General features: G+C 41.8%; 1 protein-coding gene across 2 annotated transcripts in view; it reads left to right on the forward strand.

Annotated features, from left to right (window-relative positions):
- Positions 1-14635: 14635 nt before the first annotated feature.
- The window catches only part of YIPF1 (Yip1 domain family member 1), a 35276-nt gene continuing 28974 nt past the window's right edge, over positions 14636-20937 (forward strand). Inside the window, exons 1-4 of one of the 2 annotated variants that reach the window (XM_082861127.1) lie at positions 14636-14749; positions 15037-15109; positions 15481-15559; positions 19610-19773. In XM_082861127.1, coding sequence (XP_082717253.1) covers positions 15529-15559; positions 19610-19773 — 195 coding nt within the window. In that variant the 5' untranslated portion in view covers positions 14636-14749; positions 15037-15109; positions 15481-15528. The remainder of the gene's footprint in view (positions 14750-15036; positions 15110-15480; positions 15560-19609; positions 19774-20937) is intronic. The other variant, XM_082861126.1, reaches the window with a different exon arrangement.

A 20937-nucleotide genomic window follows, 5' to 3' on the forward strand; every position in this document is an offset into this window, starting at 1 on the left:
AACCAGGCAAGTGGGGTCAGTGGTCCTGGTGGAAGGAGCCACACGTCCAAAGAACTACAAGCTAGAGAGAGCCTGGCTCATTGGAGAAACTGAGAGAAGAATCACAGAAGCTCAGAGAGGGAAAGTGTCTTAGAAAACATCGAAAACCACTTTCTTTTTTAAGCAGGGAAACTGAGGCCCAGAGAGGGGAAGTGGCCTCAGGCCAGTTCTGCCATTAATAATTTCTAAGGAGTTAATTCACAAAGTTTAAGTTTACCCCTCCTGAGGCATTTACATACCTGTGTGTTAGGGCAGAAGGAAGAATGACAGGAAAGTGGCTATCACCTCTAAAAAGTGTCAACCTTGGCCTCTAGCACACAAACTTTAGAGAAAGAAAAACTGTCTCCAAAAGATGTTTTCTTTCTGAGCATATCAATGCAAATGCCACATGCTGTGCCCACAAAGTGCAGGCACCTGCCTCTTCAAGCCATAATAACCCTCATGTGTATGTAGCATTTTGCCAGGTACAAAGCAATCTTATATCCCTGGTGTCACTTGTTTTTTCCTGTTTTTGTTTGTTTTTAAATAGGCTATTTTTGGAGCAGTTTTAGATTCACAGCAAATTAAACAGAAAGTACAGTGAGTTCCCATATACCTCCTGCCCCTGCACATGCACAGCCTCCCGCACTGTCCATATCCCACCAGAGTAGTACATCTGCTACAACTGATGAACCTATGTTAACAAATCATTATCACCCAAAGTCCATAGCTTACATTAGAGTTCACTCTCGGTGGTGTACAATCTATGGGTTTTGACAAATATGTGATATGTACGTATCCCCCATTATGGTATCATAAAGAGCAGTTTTGCTGCCCTAAAATCCTCTATGCTCCGCCTGTTCATCCCTCCCTCTCCCCTGGCAACCATTCATCTTTTCAGTGTTTCCATAGTTTTACCTTTTCTGGAATATCATATTGTTGGAATTATACAGTATGTAGCCTTTTCGGATTGGTTTCTTACACTTAGTAATATGCATTTAAGAAACCTCCATGTTTTGTTTTTTTTTGCTGTATGCGGGCCTCTCACTGTTGTGGCCTCTCCCATTGCGGAGCACAGGCTCCGGATGCGCAGGCTCAGCGGCCATGGCTCACAGGCCCAGCCACTTCACGGCACGTGGGATCTTCCTGGACCGGGGCACGAACCCGTGTCCCCTGCATCGGCAGGCGGACTCTCAACCACTGAGCCACCAGGGAAGCCCACCTCCCTGTTTTTTCATGACTTGATAGCTCATTTCTTTTTATCGTTGAATAATATTCCATTGTCTGGATGTACCACAGTTCATCTATTCACCTAATAAAGGACATCTTGGTTGTTTCCAAATTTGGGCAATTATGAATAAAGCTGCTGCTATAGCCTGAATGCTTGTATCTCCCCAAAATTCATATGTTGAAACTTAATCCCTAAAGATGGTATTTGGAGGTGGGGTCTTTGTGAGGTGATTAGGTAATTAGAGTAGAGCCCTAGTGAATGGGATTAGTGCCCTTATAAGAGAGACCCCAGAGAGCTCCCTTGCCCCTTCACCATGTGAGGATGCAACAAGAAGGTGGCTGTCTAGGAACCAGGAAGTGGACACTCACTAGATACCAAATCTACTGATCCCTTGATGTTGGACTTCCCAGCCTCCAAAGCTGTGAGAAATAAATTTCTGTTGTTTATAATCTACCCAGTCTATGTATGGTATTCTGTTATAGCAGTCTGAATGGACTAAGACAGCTGCCATAAATATCTGTGTGAGGTTTTTTCGTGGACTTGTTTTCAACTCATGTGGGTAAATAGCAAGGAACACAATTGCTGGATCTTATGGTAAGAGTATGGTTAGTTTTGTAAGAAGCTGCCGAACTGTCTTCTAAAGTGGATGCACCATTCTATATTCCCACCATCAATGAATGAGAGTTCCTGTTGCTCCACATCCTCACCAGCATTTGATGGTGTCTGTGTTCTGAAATTTGGCCATTCTAAGAGGTACGTAATGGTATCTCACTTGTTTTAATTTGCAATTCCCTAATGGCATATGATGTTAAGCATCTTTTTATATATTTATTTGCTATCTGTATATCTTCTTTGGTGAAGTGTCTGTTCCAATCTTTTGCTCATTTTTAAATCAGATTATTCTTTTTTTAATCGTTGAGTTTTAAGAGTTCTTTGTTTACATTAGATAGCAGTCCTTTATCAACTATGTCTTTTGCAAATATTCTCTCCCAGTCTGTAGCTTGTCTTCTCAGCCTCTTGACAGTGTCTTTTTCAGAGCAGATGTTTTTAATTTTAATGAAGTCCAACTTATCAATTGTTTTTGCATGAACTGTGACTTTGGTGTTGTATCTAAAAGTCATCACCAGACTCAAGGTCATCTAGTTTTTCTCCTGTGTTATCTGCAAGTTCTATGGTTTTGTGTTTTATATTTAGGTCTAAGATCCATTTCAAGTTAATATTTGTGAAAGGTGTGAGGTCTGTGCCTAGATACATTTTTCTTGCATGTGGCTGTCTGGTTGCTCCAGAAGCATTTGTCAAAGAGACTCTCTTGTCTCCTTTGTATTGCCTTTGTTCCTTTGTCAAAGATTACATGGCTATATTTGTGTGGGTCTGTTTCTGGACTTTCTCTTCTTTCCATTGATCTATTTGTCTATTCTTTTGCCAATATCATACTCTCTTGATTACTATATCTTTAAATTAAGTCTTGAAGTCAAGTCGTGTCAGTCTTTCAGCTTTGTTCTTCTCCTTCAATATTGTGCTAGCTATTCTGGGTCTTTTGCCTCTTTGTATAAACTTTGAAATCAGTTGGTCAATATGCACAAAATAACTTGCTTGGATTTCAGTCGGTATTGTGTTGACTCTATAGATTAAGTTAGGAAGAACTGGCTCTTCCTATTCATGAACATAGAATATCTCTCCATTTATTTAGCTCTTCCTAGATTTCTTTTATCAGAGTTTTATAGGTGTCCTTGTATAGATCTTCTACATATTTTGTTAGATTTATACCTAAGTATTTCAGTGTGGGGGGTGCTAATGTAAATGGTATTATGATTTTAAATTTCAGATTCCAATTGTTCATTGCTGGTATATAGGAAAGCAATTGACTTTTGTGCATTAGCCTTGTATCATTCAAACTTGCTATAATCACTTATTAGTTCCAGTAGTTTTTTGGTCAATTCATTCAGATTTTCTTTTTTCCTTTTTTTAAATTTATTTATTTTATTTATTTTTGGCTGTGTTGGGTCTTCGTTGCTGCATGCAGGCTTTCTCTAATTGCGGCGAGTGGGGGCTACTCTTCGTTGCGGTGCGCAGGCTTTTCATTGTGGTGGTTTCTCTTGTTGCAGAGCACGGGTTCTAGGCACGCCGGCTTCAGTACTTGCAGCATGCGGGTACAGTAGTTGTGGCTCGCCAGTTCTAGAGCACAGGCTCAGTAGTTGTGGCGCACGGGGTTAGTTGCTCCGCAGCATGTGGGATCTTCCTGGACCAGGGCTCAAACTTGTGTCCCCTGCATTGGCAGGTGGATTCTCAACCACTGTGCCACCAGGGAAGCCCCATTCAGATTTTCTACATAAACAATTGTGTAATCTATGAGCAAAGAAAGCTTTATTTATTTCTTCCTGATCTGTATACACTTATTTCCTTTTCATACTTCCAGTATGATGTTGAAAGAGTGGTGAGAGGGGATATTGGAAGAGATTACTGAGAGGACATGACCACTGGTTAACCTGTAAGCTGGACTTGGGCAATCAGAAGCTCCTCACCTCCTCCCCTGTCTTTGGAATGTGTGTTCTGCTTGCCTTCCCCATGCTAGAAGCTACCCAGGTATGCAGCCTGAGATAGTAATGTGATGTTGAGACCATCTGGATGGTATATATGACTGAACCCAGTTAAGTCCTCTGTATAAACTTTTAAGGTAATGGTGGGTGTGTTCAGAGATCTACTTGTCTTGTGGCTGCCCAAGGCAAGCCTCGTAAATCCCCTTGCTTATTTAAAACGCCATCCTGCCACCTACCAATCTGGAGTGATCCGCCTCTTTCTTTGGTCTCTCCCTGCCTTCCATGTAAGGGGGCCAGTGTGCAAACCATCAGGGTATATTCTTGCCTTATTCCTGATCTTAGCAGGAGAGCTTCTAGTTGTAACATCATTAAGTATGATGTTAGCTGTAGGTTTTTTGTAGACGTTCTTTATCAACTTGAGGAAGTTCCCCCTTTATTCCTAGTTTGCTGAGAATTTTTATAATTAAGGGGTGTTGAATTTTGTCAAATGCTTTTTCTGCATGTATTGATATGATCTGTGATTCTTATTCTTTAGGCTTTTTATGTAATGGATTACAGTAATTGATTTTTTAATGTTGAGCCAGCTTTATATATCTGGAATAAATCTCACTTGGTCATGATATATAATAATTTTTATCATTGTTGGATTCAATTTGCTAATATTTTGTTGAGGATGTTTGCGTCTATATTCATGAAAGATATTGGCCTCTAATTTTCTTTTCTTGTAATGTCTTTGTCTGGTTTTGATATTAGGGTAATGCTGGCTTCATAGAATGAGTTAGGAAGTATTCCCTCTCCTTCTAATTTCTGGATGAGATTGTAGAAAACTGGCATAATTTCTTCCTTAATTGTTTGGTAGAATTCACCAGTGAACCTATCTGAGCCTGTACTTTTTCTGTTTTGGAAGGTTATTAATTATTTATTCAAATTCTTTAATAAGATACAGGCCTATTCAGATTGTTTATTTCTTCTGGTGGAAGTTTACACAGATTGTGTCTTTCAAAGAATTGGTCCATTTTACTATGTTATCACATGTGTGGGTATAGAATTATTAGTATCCCTTTATTATCCTTTTAATATCCATGGGATTGGTAGTGATATCCCTTCTTTCATTTCTGATACTAGAAACTTGCATCTTCTTTCTTTTTTTCTTACTTAGCCTGGTTTATCAATTTTATTCATCTTTTCAAAGAACCAGCTTTTGGTTCATGGATCTTCTCTATTGATTTCCTGTTTTCAGTTTCATTGATTTCTGCTCTAATTTTAATTTATTTTCTTCTGACTACTTTGAATTTAATTTTCTCTTCTTTTTCCAAATTGCTAAGGTGGAAGCTTAGATTATTGATTTTAAATTTCTCTCTCTTTCTTCTTCTTCTTCTTTTTTTTTTTTTTTGTGGTATGCGGGCCTCTCCCGTTGCAGAGCACAGGCTCCGGACGCGCAGGCTCAGCGGCCATGGCTCATGGGCCCAGCTGCTCCGCGGCATGTGGGATCTTCCTGGACCGGGGCATGAACCCGTGTCCCCTGCATCAGCAGGCGGACTCCCAACCACTGCGCCACCAGGGAAACCCTCTTCTTCTTTTTTTTTTTTTTTGTCTACATTGCACTGTTTGTGGGATCTCAGTTCCCCGACCAGGGATTGAACCCGGGCCTTTCTTTTCTAATATATGCTTTCAATGCTATTAATTTCCTTGTAGGTACTACTTCTGCTGCATCTCACAAATGTTAAGTTGTATTTTCATTTTCATTTAGTTCAAAATATTTCTTAATTTATCTTGAGGTTTCTTATTTGGCCCTGTGTTATTTAGAAGTGTTTTGTTTAATCTACAAGTATTCTGGAGTTTTCCAAGTATTTTTCTGTTATTGATTTCTAGTTTGATTCCACTGTGGTCTGACAGCATATATTGTATGATTTCTGATTTATGTTTGTTTTGTTAAGGTATGTTTTATGGCTTCAAATGTTGTCTATCTTGGTGAATGTTCCATGTAAGCTCGAGAAGAATGTGTATTCCACTGTTGTTGGGTGAAGTGGTCTATAGATGTTAATTACATCCAGTTGACCAATGGTGCTGTTGAATTCTCCTACGTCCTTTCTGATTTTCTGCCTGCTAGATCCATCCATTTCTGACAGAGGGGTATTAAAGTCTCCAACTATAAGAGTGGATTTGTCTATTTCTCCTTTCAGTTCTATCAGTTTTTGCCTCATGTATTTTGATGCTCTGTTGTTAGGTTACACATTAAAGCTTATGCCTTACACATTAAAGCTTATGCCTTCTTGGAGAATTGACCGCTTTATCATTATAAAATGTCTTTATCCCTGACAATTTTCCTTGCTCTGAAGTTTGCTCTGTCTGAAAGTAATATAGTCATTCCAGCTCTCTTTTGATTAGTGTTAGCATAGTGTATCTTCTTCTATTCCCTTACCTTTGTTTTTGGAAAGAGTTGTTATGTAAAGTTATTAGAACTATATGATCTACATCTGCAATCACTGGCCCTATTACTTTTTTATTTTTGTTTTTTTATTGTGATAAAATACACATAACATAAAATTTACCATTATAACCATTTTTAAGTGTATAGTTCAGTGGCATTAAGAACATCCACATTGTTGTGCAGCCATCACCATAACTCTTTTCATCTTGTAAAACTGAAATGATACTCATTAAACAATAATCCTCCATTCCCTCCTCCTGCTAGCTCCTAGCAACCACAATTACATTTTCTGTCTTTATGATTTTTGACTACTGTAAATACTTAATATAAGTGGAATTATACAGTACTTGTCTGTTTATGACTGTCTTATTTCACTTAGCATAGTCCTCAAGTTTCTTCCATGTGTAGCATACTGTGAAATTTCCTTCTTTCTTAAGGATGAATAATATTCCATTGTATGTATATAAAACATTTTTCTGGGTTTCCCTGGTGGCGCAGTGGTTGCGAGTCCGCCTGCCGATGCAGGGGACACGGGTTCGTGCCCCGGTCCAAGACGATCCCACATGCCGCGGAGCTGCTAGGCCCGTGAGCCATGGCCACTGAGCCTGCGCGTCCGGAGCCTGTGCTCCGCAAACAAACAAACAAACAAACAAAAAACATTTTGCTTATACCTTCATCTGTTGATGGACATTTGGGTTCCTTTCACATTTTAGCTACCGTGAAAACCTGCTTTCCTTCTGGGAATTTAGAATTTAGGTACATGCTAGACAGAGGATGACTATGTGACTAGCCCCCAGTAGAAACCTTGGGCATTGTTCTCTGATGAGATTCCCTGGTAGACGATATTTCACCCATGTTGTCACAGCTTGTTGCTGGAAGAGTTAAGTGTATCCTGTGTGACTCCACTGGGAGAGAACCCTTGGAAGGTTATGCCAGGTTTTCCCTGGACTTTGGCCCCATGTGCCTTTTCCCTTTGCTGATTTTCTCTTGTATCCTTTCACTGTTAAAGCATAGCTATGAGTATGACTATAAGTTCTCTGAGACCTCCTACAAATCATTGGACCTTGGGGTGGACCTCTGATACACCATGTTACACAGGCTGCCCATAAATATTTCAAAACTCCAGTAATTCTGTTATTTTCAGCAGTACATCAACCATCACTTTGGAAGCTGACAATTGTTTAGAATACAAAGTAGTTATAAATATGTATAACTGAAATCTAAAAAGTGGTTAAATATGTTTTGCCCTTCCTTTCCAGTTGCAGATATGTGTTGGGAGTTGGGATTCTTGGTGCTATAACATCAAAACCAAAGGAAAGAATCATTTTATTATTCTAGAAACTAATCCTTATTTTAAATGAAGAGGCAATGAGTTTAATATACATATCTTCATTACTGATTGATCATAAGTTATTCCTTTATTCTCACTGGAAAACTTTTCAGGTATGTATTTGTATAAATCAATTCATTATTACTTTTATATCTTATTGTTTATTTTCTTAATTTTTAATAACTTTGATTTTCATTTTATTTATTATTATGGTTACATTCTATTACTGGCAAGAGATCATGGTTTTCCATTTCATGGAGTCAATAGAAGTTTCTCTTCAAAACAAATGTGTTTAAGTTTTAAAAGTGACCTTACAAAACCTTAAAAAGAAAGAAGGAAAAGGGGGATCAATAGCAAAATTGCAATAAGTAAATATAGATGATGGTATACGGGATTTCATTATATTGTTCGTTACTTTTTTGTGCATGCTTGGAATTCTGAGTACTAGAAAGGTTAGTTGAGAATTTCATTTCTGGCAGTACGTCAAACTTTTGCTCACTAAACAGTTAGCTTTTCCATGAAATAACTATTTAACGTACTGCTTTCATAAGAGTTAAGGGAATACCTCCAAGCATTCACACATATGTATATACATAAACATAAATAATATCATTGGGTAAAACCAAAGTAGGGAACTGGGCAAAATAGTCCTGGGCAAATAGAAAAGTTAGAGCAGCCCTGATAGGCACCAATATCAGCTCTGTGGTTGTGAAACTAAGCCCTGAATCAGCTGTAGAATAGGAGAGCTGACTGAGATTCCTGTATTAAGATGGAAACTCCTCAAAGGATATGGAAGTGGTCCCCTATCAGCAGTGACTCCTGGCTTCTGGAAGATGCAATAGCAACTCCTCTCTGAAGAGGTATCGCCTGTATCTTGGTGTCAAAAATGACCATGTACTTTTGATAAAAGAGCCAAATAGGACTTTTTAGAAAAGACAAAATATTTAGATATTGAGGATTCACATAGATTAGGGTGAAACTAATATGAGCTCACAAAGATTATCAACACACAAAGAAACAAACCACCGTGAGTGAGAATCAGCAGAAACAACGTTTAGATCCTCAAGAATTTCAGACATTGGAATTATCAATAAGACTATTTAAATAGCTATAACTATGTATTAAAGGTTTAAAGCACTCATAGGCGCCAGGGCACCCTGACAGCAAAGATCAGCTTCCACCAGTAAGCTATTAAATCATTTGCCTTCCTAGATTAAAACAAAAAAGCATTAATAGGCTGCCCAAAATGATTTCTAAAAGAGTCAAATAGAAGTTTTAGGAAACAAATACACAATTGTTGAATTAAAGACTGGGGGGAGGGCATCCTGGTGGCACAGTGGTTAAGAATCCGCCTGCCAATGCAGGGGACACAGGTTCGAGTCCTGGTCCGGGAAGATCCCACATGCCGCTGGGCAACGGAGCCCATGTGGCACAACTACTGAGCCTGCGCTCTAGAGCCTGCGAGCCACAGCTACTGAAACCTGCATGCCTAGAGCCTGTGCTCCACAACAAGAGGAGCCACAGCAATGAGAAGCCCGCACACCACAATGAAAAGTAGCCCCCACTCGCCGCAACTAGCGGAAGCCCGCGTGCAGCAACAAAGACCCAATGCAGCCAAAAATATATTTTAAAAATTAAAATAAAATAAAATAAAATAAATAAAGATGGGGGAATGTGTTAAATAACAGATTAGGAGCCACTTGCTCAATAGAGTATTTTATATATATATATATATATATATATACATATATAAATATATATAAATAAGCTTAAAAAGCAGACAGGAAAAAATAAATAAAATGAGTTAAAAGCAACAACCAAAATAAAATAAAATGGATGTATAACTTTGAACTAGCAAGAAGAAAATAGCTAGTGAAAGAACATGAAAAGATGCTCAACGTCACTAATCATTAGAGAAATGCAAATCAAAACCACAATGAGGTGTCACCTCACACCAGTCACAATGGCCATCATCAAAACATCTACAAACAATAAATGCTGGAGAGGGTGTGGAGAAAAGGGAACCCTCCTGCACTGTTGGTGGGAATGTAAATTGATACAGCCACTGTGGAGAACAGTATGGAGGTTCCTTAAAAAATGAAAAATAGAACTACCATATGACCCAGCAATCCCACTACTGGGCATATACCCTGAGAAAACCATAATTCAAAAAGAGTCATGTACCACAATGTTCACTGCAGCTCTATTTACAATAGCCAGGACATGGAAGCAACCTAAGTGTCCATCGACAGATGAATGGATAAAGAAGATGTGGCACATATATACAATGGAATATTACTCAGCCATAAAAAGAAATGAAATTGAGTTATTTGTAGTGAGGTGGATGGACCTACATTTTGTCATACAGAGTGAAGTAAGTCAGAAGGAAAAACAAATACCATATGCTAACACATATATATGGAATCTAAAAAAGTAGTACTGGTGAACCTAGTGGTGGCGCAGGAATAAAGACACAGAGTAGATAACGGACTTGAGGACAGGTTGGGGGTGTGGAGAGGGGAAGCTGGGACGAAGTGAGAGAGTAGCACTGACATATATACACTTCCAAATGTAAAATGGATGGCTAGTGGGAAGCTGCTGCATAGCACAGGGAGATCAGCTCAGTGCTTTGTGACCACCTAGAGGGGTGGGATAAAGGAGGCTCAAGAGGGAGGAGAAATGGGGATATATGTATACATATAGTTGATTCACTTCGTTGTACAGCAGAAACTAACACAACAATGTAAAGCAATTATACTCCAATAAAGATACAAAAAAAAGGTAAAGAAGATATAAAGAAGTAATTAATGTGAAAAAGATGACTGAAATAACTATATATAAAAATAAATGCATTTAATGTAAGTAAATTAGCAGCACTTCTGGAATGGAAGAATAAGAATCTCTGAAAACCCACTCCTTCATAAAAGCATGAGAACACTGGCAAAAATTGTCAAAATCAACTTCTTTCGGTATTCTGTAAATTAATCAAAGAAAGGTTTGTGATAATCAGAGAAGTGTCTATTCAATTAAAATAGCTGAATCTTAGTAAGAACAGTGAGCTTTGTGGTGTTTTAACTTGCTCTAGCCCCATTCCCCTCTCCCCGCTCCAAGGTAGCCTTGAAAAACAACAGCTTCACAACCATGGTTGTTGCAAAAATTAGCAATTTAGTAACCACTGGAAGGGGAAGAATAGGTTTGGAGCTCTTCAAAAAGTCCCATTCACAGACAATTGTCATTATGTGACTTGTCTGACATCTCCTTTGGAAAGCTCCATTCTCAGGTCTTGGTTTTATTTGAGCTGACTCAGAGCTCACGCTATAAAAACAGGGCATTTGCCAAAATAATCAGTGGCAGTTCTCTAACATTGCACCTGAGACGATGATGCAAAGGCCAGCAGCCTTCTTCTCCCTGGGATGGGTGTCACTCAGCAGGTGTTGGAGACACTTTCTGGAGCATGGCTCAGCTGTGGGGTCACCAGCTTTCCCCTGTGGAAAGCCAGGGGACTCTGTCAGGATCACATGCAGCATCTAACAAGGCTCATACTTTTCAGACCGTCCCCTCCACCCCCATCCCTGTCCATCAAAGCAAGACTTGCTCCTCTGCTTCTCTTCCTCCTGCATTCTTCCCCCATTCTATCTAGGTGAGGGTGGGGTGGGTTCTCTCTCACTGGTTCATTCCCCTCGCAGAGCAGTTAGAGCTCTAATTAGTATCATCAGCTGGGCTCACCTTCCTTACCATAGTTGGACAGATGAGTTAAGGAAATATGAACATTTTGAGCTCAGAGTTTTTCAACCTTGACACCATCGACATTTTCAACTAGATAATTCTTTGTTGAGAAGGGGTATCCTCTGCATTGTAGGACGTTTAGAAGCACCCTGGCCAGTAGCACCTCACAAGTCATGACAATCAAAAATGACTTCATAAGTCAGGCAGAGAAAGACAAATATCATGATATCACTCATCTGTGGACTCTAAAAAAATGGTATAAACGGACTTATTTACAAAACAGAAACAGACTCACAGATTTTGAAAACAACCTTATGGTTACCAAAGGGGAAACGTGTGGGGGAGGGATAAATTAGGAGCTTGGGATTAACATACACACACTACTATATATAAAATAGATAACCAACAAGGACCTACTGTATAGCACAGAGAACTCTACTCAATATTCTGTAATAACCTATATGGGAAAAGAATCTGAAAAAGATGAATATATATATATATATATATATATATATATATATATGTAGCTGAATCACTTTGCTGTACACCTGAAACTAACACAACATTGAAAATCAACTATACTCCAATAAAATTATTTTTTTTAGAGTGAATGATGGTTTTTATTTTTAAATTTTTTTTGCTGCTTTGGGTCTTCGCTGATGCACGCGGGCCTTCTCTAGTTGCCATGAGTGGGGGCTACTCTTCGCTGCAGTGCGTGGGCTTCTCATCCTTCAGAGCGTGGGCCCTAGAGGGTATAGGCTTCAGCAGTTGTGGCGTGTGGGCTCTAGAGTGCAGGCTCAGTAGTTGTGGCGCACGGGCTTAGTTGCTCCACAGCATGTGGGATCTTCCCCAACCAGGGATCGAACCCGTGTCCCCTGCATTGACAGGCGGATTCCTAACCACTGCGCCACCAGGGAAATCCCAATAAAATTCTTTAAAAAAAAATGTCTTCACATATTGCCAAATATCCCTGGGAGCAAAATAGTCCCCAGTTGAGAATTGCTGTTTTAGTGAAACCGGTATAGTTATCTTTGATTCTTGTCTTGTTTTGAGCCAAAACTTACATATCATTATAATTAATATATCAATAAAACTTTTACTTCTGTTTCCAAGAGAAGAAATATATAGTCTAGGTGTTATCACTGCCCGCCCCCCCCCGGCCTGACACACACACACATATCACTAGCAATGGGGTTGTTGTTGCCATCTGACTGGTGAGGAGTCTGGTTCCAAAATTCCATCCTGAGGGCTGCTTTCTGGGGCCACTCTTGACCAACATGACAGTGTGGGTTCCTCATCTCATGTGAGTAGTTTATTGGCAAGTGTGAGTCCAAGGATCAGGAGTGAAGGACAGGAGTTGTAAAACAGAGGAGAAAGGAGAGCTATTGCAAGGGTGAATTGCAATGCAATGGTGGAGGGGAGGAAGGAGAACCAGTGCAAGGGTGCAATTCTTTGTTGAGGGTGCTCTACAAAGAATTATCTAGTCAAATTGGCCACTTCCAAAGGCATTTGGTTGTTTGATCCTGCAAGACAGTTTGAAAGCTGTATGAAATATCTGAGGAGAGTCTGAGGGGAAAAAGAGAGAAGCATGTATTCATCAGTTACTGACTCCATCGGTCAAAGATTTGTCCCATGAGGCATTGACCGCTCCCCACTTCCGCACTTCTGGCTGAACGGTTCCAGCAGTCCCATAATCCCAAGGTATCAAGACACAAGCCCTGATGCAGAAAGCGAGAAGCCCGAGTTATGGACTTGAGGTGAAGCTCACTTAGGTTACAGCTGCTGAAGCTGGAATAAGATCAGTGGTGGTGAAATAAGAAGCTGATGAAGCCAAGAGGATCTGCCATGGGGCATAAGAAGTGTTTGATACATTTGCACACTGAATTCATGTGTTGCAATTCATTCCTGGTACACATTCAGCCAAAGTACCCTGCACATACATACGCTAACCTCAGCTTTCTCTCTCTTTTTTTTTTTTTTTTTTTTTTGCTTTACGCGGGCCTCTCACTGTTGTGGCCTCTCCCATTGCAGAGCACAGGCTCCGGACGCTCAGGCTCAGCGGCCATGGCTCACGGGCCCAGCCGCTCTGCGGCATGTGGGATCTTCCCGGACCGGGTCACGAACCCGCGTCCCCTGCATCGGCAGGCGGACGCTCAACCACTGCGCCACCAGGGAAGCCCCAGCTTTCTCTTTATAAAATGAGGATAATCACCTCAAGCTTGCTGGATTGTTCTGAGAATTAGAGATCTGCATGTATAAAGCCTGATCACAATGTCAGTTCAATAAATACGCTCCGTATGTGTGTAACTATTTTATTAGTCAGATGTAATAAGCCATTCCGATTGACCATAAGGGCCCAGTGTAGTGAGGCCAAAGTCAAAGGTTCCACCTTGTGTAGGCAGTGAATTTGGCTTATGCTGCTCAGACAGCCAGAACTTGATCGCTCTACAGTTAACCTTCAGTGAGTAGCTATCGCGTCCCTGGTTCTGGGCTGCCTTGAGGACCTGGAGACCAGAGTCATTCCTGATCCTTCCCCCCAAAGCACTCCCACGCCGGCAAAGATAGGCAAACAATAACAACTGCCATGGTTTAAGCAAGCACAGGGGACTATGGGAGCAAAAGAAGTCCTGGGAGGCGAAGGCAGGCTTTCCCTAGGAGGAGGGAAGGGTACCGACATCTGGAGGGTTGTGTAGGTGATAACCAAGCAAAGACTGGTGGCGGGGCAAAATGTTTCTCACCGGCTCACTCAGTGCAACTTCACCGTCGTTTACTGGGCCCCTGCTACAGTCAAGGTGGTGGTCAGATGCCGAGGCGGGGACAGAGCGGGGAGTGAGGCCAATCTCCAGTCACCCCTCACTGCTCCAAGGGCATAAGGTAGACCGTCGCAGGAGTGAAGGAACAAATTACCTCACTTACGGGGGTGTCCCTAGGAACAGACATCATCCTTCCCTAGATCACTGATTCAACACTCAAAAACTAATTGACTCGTTCTCCCTCACTGGTTAATTAAATTTTTATGGCCAAAAAAGAATGGGGGGATTGATGACATTTTTTTCTTTTCACAATCGTCTTCCGTTACGCTACTTTATATTTCAATAAGAAAAGAGGTATAACCAAACATAAAGTAAACCCAGAATTCTCTGCGCCCCCCACCCCCGGAGCGAGGTGAGCCAAGGCGGACCCTCTCACGTCCCCACCGGTCCGCCCAGCGCCACCTGCCTCTTTAAGAGCCGAAGCCTAGCCCTTCGAGGGGCCGCAGAGGAAGCGAGCTTCGGTACAGTTGCCCGCAGAGGTCTCGGGAAGCGGCGTCTCCGGGAGGTGCTGTCTTTTTAAGGAGGCGGGGCTCTACCCGGAGGAGGTGGAGAAGGTCTGCCCCTCGGATCTCCGGTTTCCGGCAACTCGGCGGGACCAGAGCCTGCTCGCAGAATCTGAGGTCCGAGGCTTCCTCGCACCAGCTGGACGCCGAGCCCCGCGAGGTGAGGTGGCGGGGTCTGTGGGGCCGGCCCGGGACTGAGGGAACTCGGGATCTCCTGCCCACCCGGGCCGCTGCGGCCCAGCTTCTCCTCCTAAAACACTGTCCGTGGTTCTTGGGTAGCTCTTTCCCAGACCGCTCCGGACTCACGGTGCCCCAGGCTGTAGGGTCCCCATCACTCCAGCGCCTACTAATTGCTTCGCTATGCACTAAGCGCCTATACACTTACTTGCCTCAGTTAATGGCACCCAGTATCGTGTGAGTAGGTACAATTATGAACCCATTTTACAGATGAGAAAATTGAGGCCCCCCAGGAGCCCACAGTGTTACGGCCAGAAGCAGCAGAATCGGGAATCAAACCCAGGTCTGTTCGACTCCAGAGCCTGTGCCCTTAACCACTGGCTAGGCTGACAGCCTTTGCTCTCCACTGCCCTCATAGCCACCTCTCTCAAACCCCAGCCTCCCCTTCCTCATTCTTCCATCTCCAGGCTGCACCTGGCCCTTAAACACCCACACAGTGAGATTGCATGGAACCAATGGAGCCCCCCATCATTAGTTTTTTGTTTATAACAGTTTTAATAGTATCTGATGCTAAATGGTTATCTTTATATAAAACTATCGGATCCCACTAAAAAAGGACGCAAGGAAAAGCAATACCATTTCTAATGCTGAAATAAGATTCGTTTGTAGATTTTTAATGTTATCATATGAAATTTATTTATTTTTCCTTTTTAGACCTCTGTAAATTATCTTCCTAATAATTGGGAGAAGACCCTTCGCTGAATGGCAGCTGTAGATGACTTGCAGTTTGAAGGTACATCCGTTGGGTGCCCACCTTTTATGATCAGTATTTCTGCAGTCACAGCAGAATTTCCGTTGCTATGCTGGTGCATGTATTAAAGAAGATCATTTCAGACATCTTGGTAAAAGAATGTTTGCCACACTCAGGTTATTCTATTTGTTCACATCAGCTGTTCTTTTTTGCCAAACAGCCCTTCAGATTGATAATATCATACATTTAGTGCAGTGATTACAGAGAATGTTTATAGAGTTCTTGCTTTAGTTCAACACGCATTTATTGAGCACCTGTTTTGTGCTTAGAATTCTGCTAGATACAGGAGATCAAAAGATAAAGGAGAAGCTTTTTACACTGGTAGAGTAGATAAAAGTGTAAAAAGATAATTATAATGAAATGTGATCAGGTCATTCCTTCACTGACTCAGTAAATCTCTCATGAGTGTGACCATGAACCAGGGAATTGTTCTAGTTACCAGGGTAGAAGAGTGAACAGTTTCTTCCCTTATGAAGCTCTCAGTGTAGGTAGGGAGACATTTATTTGTTAAATGATCATTTAAATATATATCTATAAACTATGAAAGTGCTGGAGGAAAAGTTCATAACTCATAACCCAGAGCCTGACCTAAGCTGGGGATTGACGAACGCTCATTTGCCTTGTAAACACTTGTATAGTATTTCCTAAATGGCAGGCAGTGTTCTAAGTGCTTTACAAATATTTACTCATTTACTCCTTATGTCAACTTTATGAAATAGTTATTTTATTCTCCCTATTTTACCAATGAGGAAACTGAAGCACAGGAAAATTAAGTCATTTGCTTAAAGGTTCTAGTAAGTGGTAAAGCTGGGTTTGAACCCAGGCATCACAACATACGCTGTCTTACTACTATCTAAGGAAGAGATACGATGTTTAAAGAGAAATCCACTTCATCGGCCAATACTGTCAGTTCCATCTGCAAAATACAACCAGCATCTGACCACTTCTCGCCACCTCTACCGCTATCCCACTGTGCTCAAGGTCACCATCACCTTATGTCTGGATTATAGCCCTTACCTTCCTTCAGGTCTTCCTGCATCCTCCCTTACCCCCCTACAGTCTGTATTTTGCAGCCAGAGTAGACCTTTAAAACCAAGTCAGATCACGTCATTCCTTCTAAAACTTCCAGTGGCTCCCATCTCACTAGGAGTGGAAGGCAGAGCCCTTTCTGTGCTTAGGAGGCCCTACATGATCCAGGCCTCCACTGCCTCTGATTTCATCTCCTGCTACTCTAGCCCTTTCTCTCTGCCTACCCACATGGGCCTCATCACTGTCCCTCCTAGATGCCAGGTACACTAACAGCTTAGGGCTTTTGAGCCATCCTTCTGTTTGGGACATTCTTAGTCCAGATAGCCACATGGCTTGTTCCCTTGCTCTGCTTAAATCTCACTTCATTCCAGAGGCCTTCCTTGGTCATCCTATCTGGGAGTACAGTGCAAGAAAGTTCAAGTGTAAAGAACAGCACGTGCAGAGTACTTGAGAAGGGAGGAAGTCTGTTTCATTTTCTTTCCCAAGGAATTAAAAGAAGGCCAGAGTACCAGAGCACGGATGGTGGGGGAGGCCTGTCACAAGGTGAGGTTTGAGAGGAAGCAGGAGCCAAGTCACACAGGACTTTCTACACCATGTTAAAGACTTGGCTCTTTAGAAAAGAACACAGGGTGCTGTGGGGGTCATGGAAAGCTTCTCCGAGGAAAAATGGTAGTGTTAAATGAAAACGTGAAGGTCAGGGCCCTGCAGGTGGGAGACATTGTGTCAGGAAAGGAACAGAGGCAAAACATAGCGTAGGATGTAGAAGCAGATAATGTTGGTGGCAGAAATAGGAAACATACCAGTCTTGCCCTCAAGGCACTGAGATGGACAAGAATAACTAATACAGAGCAGAATATGTGAATAGTCATGTGCGAGGTACGCACATCCTACATTAAAATCAGACTTTCCATCTGCTGTTCTTCACACACGGAACACATTTTCTGTCTTCTGGGTCTTGCTCATCCCATACTCTTTGCCTGAGATGCCATCCCCACTGCTTCTGGCCATCCTTCTCATACGGCACCTTTTCCAAGTAGCCTTTCCTAATCCCATCAACTAGATGAGTTATCATCTCTCGAACCTCTTTGGGCTTGATACCTCTAAAGTGACACTCCGTTCCTCCTTCTGGCATGTCATTTCCCCTGGTAAACTACTGTTTTTAAAATATGAAACTTAAATATCTCTTCCTTGGACTGATTCCCTCAGGCAAAGTTATAACCATCTTTTTAAATGTCAGTGCCCTGTCCAGTCAGTAAATGATAGCAATAACAGTATTTATTATCTCATATCATCCTCAAAATCTCTCTGCGAGATAAGTATTTTCTACTTTTTATAGTTGAAGAAACAGAGACTCAGAGATATGGAGTGATTTGCCCAAGGTCATGGAGTGCTAGAGTCTTGTCTTAAACAGAGGACCCTCTCATTCCAGAGCCTCATGCTGCCAAAACATGGGAGACCGAAGCTTGAGTAGTTGTTACGGATCAGCCACCTTATTAACTTCAGTCACTTTAATTCTCTCCATAAAACTATTTGCGTAGCTGAAAGGCAGTAAGATTGGGCTCGATTATCCAAGAGCCCCATCCTACTGCCATGATTGTAGTGTTACAGTGTTGCCCTGCTGGCCTCCTTCCTGAGTCCTGCCAAATTCCACAGCTGCCCTAAATTTTATCTAAGAGCAGCTAAATAAAGTTTGTTAGGATGCCCAGAGACAGGAAGTCACAGTCATTGCTGGTGGACATGAATAGGTGAGGTTCTTTTGGAGAACAGTTTAGCAGGATGGCTCAAGAGCCTTAAAGATGGTCTGCACCCTTTGACCTGGTGATCACACTGGTAGTGTTCATACTAAGGCAATAACCCCAAAAGCTTTCTCCTCACAGATGCTCCTTACAGTGTTATTTGTACTGATGAAAAACGAGAAGCACCCAAACATCCAATAACAGTGGAATCATTGTGTTAACTTGCGGTGTCTCTCTCCTACTATTCCCACCTCCAGCTGATGAACTGTTATGTAGCCACATAACTGATCATTTTAAAGACTGATATAATATGAAAAAAATAATTTTTTCTATAATCCCTGGCAGATGGAGCAGGGTACAACATTGTTTACATAGTACTGTCGCATCCTAAATCAGTACTTGGTACACTGTAGGCACGCAGTAAATATTTGTTGAGTGAATGATCATCACTGGCATGAATCTACTCTAGAGAAAAGGAAATATACCCAAAGTTAATAGTGTTTGCTTTTATGTGGATGGGACTAAGAGTGATTTTTATTCTGTTCTTTTTTTTTTTTTTTTTTTTTTTGCGGTACGAGGGCCTCTCACTGTCGTGGCCTCTCCCGTTGCGGAGCACAGGCTCCGGACGCGCAGGCTCAGCAGCCATGGCTCCCCGGCCTAGCCACTCCACGGCATGTGGGATCTTCCCGGACCGGGGCACGAACCCATGTCCCCTGCATCGGCAGGCGGACTCTCAACCACTGCGCCACCAGGGAAGCCCTCTACTTTCATTTTTGTCCTCGTGTTTTCTGTAGTGATTACATAGGACTTATTGGAAAAAATAACTTCCATTAAGTTTTTTTGAACTTGAATCAAAGAAGAGAGGGTTAGATTGGTTACCTGCTACTGGCCAGGCACTCTGCTAAGGGCTTTACTTGAGTAATAGTCCTAACTTTCCCAAAATTCCTGAAAATAAATATTATTCTCCCCATCGTATAGATGAGAACACTGAAGCTTATAGAGGTTAAGTTACTCAGGCTTGAATACTTAGTAAGTAACTGAGCCAGGACTAAAATTCTGGTCTGACTTCAAATTCTGTTGTTTTCGTAATCATTTTTCTTTGTCAGCTTGATTTCTAGATGAGATTTTTTTTCAGAGCCTTTTGCCACTTGTCTCAGTTAGGGTCTATAGCAAAGCTGAGGTTGTAACAGCTTGTCTTTAAATTAAAAGTATGGCATTTCCAGTGTGGGTAAGGTCACTGATACCCTTGTACTCTAATTGATTGCAGAATTTGGTGATACAGCCACTTCTGTAGCAGCAAACCCAGATGCCACCACAATAAGCGTCGAGGATCCTGGTGAAACCCCAAAACACCAGCCAGGACCCCCAAGAGGCTCAGGGAGAGAAGAGGATGATGAGTTACTAGGAAATGATGACTCTGACAAAACTGAGGTTTGAACTTGTCTTTTAAATTGTTTTTTTCTTTTACCTTTTTTTTTAACATCTTTATTGGAGTATAATTGCTTTACAATGGTGTGTTAGTTTCTGCTTTATAACAAAGTGAATCAGCTATACACATACATATATCCCCATATCTCCTCCCTCTTGCATCTCCCTCCCACCCGCCCTATCCCATCCCTCTAGGTGGTCACAAAGCACCGAGCTGATCTCCCTGTGCTACGCAGCTGCTTCCCACTAGCTATCTATTTTACATTTGGTAGTGTATATAAGTCTATGCCACTGTCTCACTTCGTCCCAGCTTACTCTTTTAACTTTTAAGAACCTCGCTCACACATTTATTCACTGTCTCCTGTGTGCCAGGTAGAATGCCAAGCAATGGCAACACGAAGGTAAATCATGTAAATCAAGGTAAAACTGCCTTGGGGGAGAAACAGACAAGCAAACAGACCATTGTTACCCATGGGAAGCATACTGGGGTTGTGGGAGCAGAGACAAGGGGGTTACAGAAGCCTTCCTGGAGGCGGTGACATTTAAACTGAATCTTGTTGAAAGAATAGGCGAACCCAGGAAGAAGGTGTGGAAGGTGATCTGGGCAAAGGGAACAGTTTTGGTGACGTCACAGAGGCATGACGGAACATGGTACAGAAAGCACATCTTCCATCTTCATGTACATTGGGAGCAAAATATAGGTGAAGACAGGAGATGAGGCTCACAGATAGGCAAGGACTCAACCCCCTGAGTATGAATTGTATTCTGAAAACTGTTGGGAGCCGTTGAAAGATTTTAAACAATATGACCAGATGCGTTTAAAGATATTTAAGATACAGTGGCCCTGTGGAGTATGAGTTGGTGGGAGACGGACTAGAGGCCAGAAAACCAGGTAGGAGACTGGTGAAGTGGCCTGAACTAGAACTGGATACAGATGCTTAGCAGATGGGCTCACTAGGACTTGGTGGAAAAGGGATGAGGAAGAGAGGGAAGATTCTATGGAGAGTTCTAGGTTTCTGCATCTGGTTGAATTTTGAATATCAGAGCTGTTTTTGATCACAAAAATTTACTTGCATGTACACTGTTGGCGCATTCCAGAAAAACAGTATTTCTAGTAATATTTTATAAATGGATCATGATCGTGATTCACTAGAGGAGTACTCAGTT

This window comes from Leucopleurus acutus (assembly GCF_964270905.1).
Source record: "Leucopleurus acutus genome assembly, chromosome: 2".
NCBI lineage: Eukaryota > Metazoa > Chordata > Mammalia > Artiodactyla > Delphinidae > Leucopleurus > Leucopleurus acutus.